Source organism: Sapajus apella, unplaced genomic scaffold (assembly GCF_009761245.1).
Source record: "Sapajus apella isolate SASKATOON/1434 unplaced genomic scaffold, GSC_monkey_1.0 scaffold96, whole genome shotgun sequence".
In the NCBI taxonomy this organism is placed as follows: Eukaryota; Metazoa; Chordata; class Mammalia; order Primates; family Cebidae; genus Sapajus; species Sapajus apella.
Genome location: NW_022437036.1, coordinates 270,089 through 273,261, shown reverse-complemented (window position 1 = coordinate 273,261; position 3,173 = coordinate 270,089). Strand labels below are relative to the sequence as shown.

General features: G+C 50.5%; 1 protein-coding gene across 1 annotated transcript in view; it reads left to right on the top strand.

Moving 5' to 3' along the window:
* LOC116535688 (pre-mRNA-processing factor 6) overlaps positions 1–2,654 on the top strand; it is a 23,137-nt gene extending 20,483 nt beyond the window's left edge. Inside the window, exons 10-11 of the mRNA XM_032256965.1 lie at positions 1,256–1,374; positions 2,364–2,654. Of these exons, the coding sequence (XP_032112856.1) occupies positions 1,256–1,374; positions 2,364–2,639 (395 nt within the window). The 3' untranslated portion in view covers positions 2,640–2,654. The remainder of the gene's footprint in view (positions 1–1,255; positions 1,375–2,363) is intronic.
* Positions 2,655–3,173: the final 519 nt, after the last annotated feature.

Genomic DNA, 3,173 nt, shown 5'->3' with positions numbered 1-3,173 from the left:
TTTTTTTTTTTTTTTTTTTTTTTTTTTTTTTTTTTTTTTGAGACGGAGTTTCACGCATGTTACCCAGGCTGGAGTGCAATGGCGCGATCTCGGCTCACCGCAACCTCCGTCTCCTGGGTTCAGGCAATTCTCCTGCCTCAGCTTCCTGAGTAGCTGGGATTACAGGCACGCACCACCATGCCCAGCTAATTTTTTGTATTTTTAATAGAGACGGGGTTTCACCATGTTGACCAGGATGGTCTCGATCTCTTGACCTCGTGATCCACCCGCCTCGGCCTCCCAAAGTGCTGGGATTACAGGCTTGAGCCACCGCGCCCGGCCAGCTCTTGAATTTTCTTTCTTTTTTTAAGTTTTACATAGTTTTATTTTAAGGGAAAACATGTAATAATGAGGTATTTCAGTCACTGGCTTTTTTTTCCCTAAATATCTTAAGTAAATTATGTAGATCTTAAGTGTACAGTTTGATGTCTTCATATGTGCACCCGTGTAACCCACACTTGACCAAGGCATAGAACATTTCCAGGGCAGGCGCTGTGGCTTATGTCCGTACTCCCAGCGCTTTGGGAGGCCGAGGTGGGTGGATCACTTGAGGTCAGGAGTTTGAGACCGGCCTGACCAATGTGGTGAAACCTCGTCCCTACTAAAAATACAAAAATTAGCCAGGTGTGGTTGTAGGCACCTGTAGTCCCAGCTACTTGGGAGGTTGAGGCAGGAGAATCACTTGAACCCAGGAAGCAGAGGTTTTAGTGAGCTGAAATCGCACCATTGCACTCCAGCCCGGGCAACAGAGTGAGACTCTGTCTCAAAACAAAAAACAAAAAAACATTTCTGTCCCCCCAGAAAGTCCCCTGGTGGCTCTCAATGCACACATCCACATTCGTTGGCAGTCATGCTTCTGACTTATTGCATCAAGGTTAGTTTTGCCTGTTTTCAAAAGTCACATGCAGGGAGTCATACAGTAGAAACTCTTTTGGGACTGGTTTCTTTCGTTCAGCATGTTTTCAAGGTTCATTCCCGTCGTTGCTGGTGTAGTGAGTCCTGCTGATGTGACCCCGGCAGTCTTCGGTCACCCCCTTGCTTTCTGCTTCCACGAGGTGGTTGTCCTTGTTTGTGTCTGCCCCAGACCTGAGGGAACACACGTCCAGGGCAGGTGTGTGGTTCTTGACTGTCACTGGGGAAGTCCACCTCACCCTGACCAGCAGCCTCCTGCTCGTATCTCCTTTTCTGTGACGTGGTTTCTCATTTGACTTCCTAGCCCTCGAGCATGTTCCAAACTCGGTTCGCTTGTGGAAAGCAGCCGTTGAGCTGGAAGAGCCCGAAGATGCTAGAATCATGCTGAGCCGAGCTGTGGAGTGCTGCCCCACCAGTGTGGAGGTGAGTCTGGTGGGCTCAGGGCCACCATAGCCCAAAGTGGCCAAGGCCTGATGAGCCCAGGTTCAGTGTCTGGGAGTGACGCTGTAAGCAGAGCCCTGAGTTCACTCAGGCTGCGATTTCTGGGAGCAGAAGGCCATGTGGAACCCGTTTGCTGTTCTGTACGCAGCTGCTAGGCAGGGCGGTCAGTGGCTTCAGCTGGCTGTGCTCTTCATGGAAGTGCAGAGAGAATCTTAGCTCATCCGTGATGACTGTAGAAAATGCTCTGCCGGGCACTCTCAGGGGCCATTCTTCTCGTTCAGCCCAGAGCTTGTCACGGGAGCTGAAGGTGGCAGGGATATAGAAAACATTGCTTTCTGCCAGCCCCACGTGTCTGCTCTTTGCCTCAAAGCTAGTGGGATTTCTTTGGTTTTAAGCATTCCAGTTTACAACATTCTGTGCAGTGATCTTTAGTCTTGGTTTTATGATACCCAGTATGTCTTTAATTATCTTAAGGGATGTTGTGAAATTCTCCAAACAAAATTAATCTTATTTTATTTACATAAAAATAAATAAAGCCTGTACACATTTTAGGGATGGAATGTTGCAGAGTCAACATTGCTAGGGTCTGGGAACTCCAGGAGGCTGAACGCCCTTCTGTGTGTTCAGCCCATGAGGGCAGTAGCCTCGTCCTGCTTATCTGTGCCAGGGCCCTGGTATCAGGTCTGGTGCGCTGTGTGCCTGGAGGCAGTGTTTGTGAACATTCAGCTGAGAGTCTTTTCACGCTCACCAACTTTTCATGCTCAGTAGTCACTAAGTAGGTCAGAAGCATAAGTGATCAGTAGAGAAATGTTGCTGTGAACACTTCTCAGGCTATGTTCAAATGGTTCTCGAGAGCTAAGGAAGAACATGGTGGCCACACTGGGGGCCTGTTGAGGGTGGGTCGCCGTCTGGCCTGCAGCTGTCCCTGCAGCACTGTGTCCTCTCCTTTTTCTGGTGTCCTCTCCGTGTAGCTCTGGCTTGCTCTGGCAAGACTAGAGACCTATGAAAATGCCCGCAAGGTCTTGAACAAAGCGAGGGAGAACATCCCTACAGACCGACATATCTGGATCACGGCTGCTAAGCTGGAGGAAGCCAATGGGAACACGCAGATGGTGGAGAAGATCGTCGACCGAGCCATCACCTCGCTGCGGGCCAACGGGGTGGAGATCAACCGAGAGCAGTGGATCCAGGTAGGCCGCAGGCAGGTGTCGCGGTGTCTGCTTTCACAGTGTATGTGCTGCACATAGGAGTCCTGCATGGGCCTGGGGGCTGCTGAATGCTGCTGGGGAGTCCTGCGCTGGCCGCAGAAGCAGAGGTGTGGCTGGGCCCTGAAGGACCTGGGCATGCCCCTGTCACTCTTGATAGATTCAAGGTCTGGAGTTCGTCTTGGGTTGAATGCTTCTGAAACCCCTTCAGTTGTGTGCATACTGACTGCATTTCTTTTCTAGTAGAGACAGTACACCTAAAAGAGAATGACAGGAACTCTCACGGCTTCTTTTACTCTTCTCCCCCACGTTTTTGTTTTTGTTTTTGTTTTTGAGAGGGGGTCTTGCTCTGTCACCCAGGCTGGAGTGCAGTGACGTGATGTTGGCTCCCTGCAACCTCCACCCCCTGGATTCAAGCCATAGCTGGGATCAGAGGCACGTTGCCACTCCTGGCTTATTTTGTATTTTTTTTTTTGAGACGGAGTTTCGCTCTTGTTGCCCAGGCTGGAGTGCAGTGGCGCGATCTCGGCTCACCGCAACCTCCGCCTCCTGGGTTCAGGCAATTCTCCTGTCTCA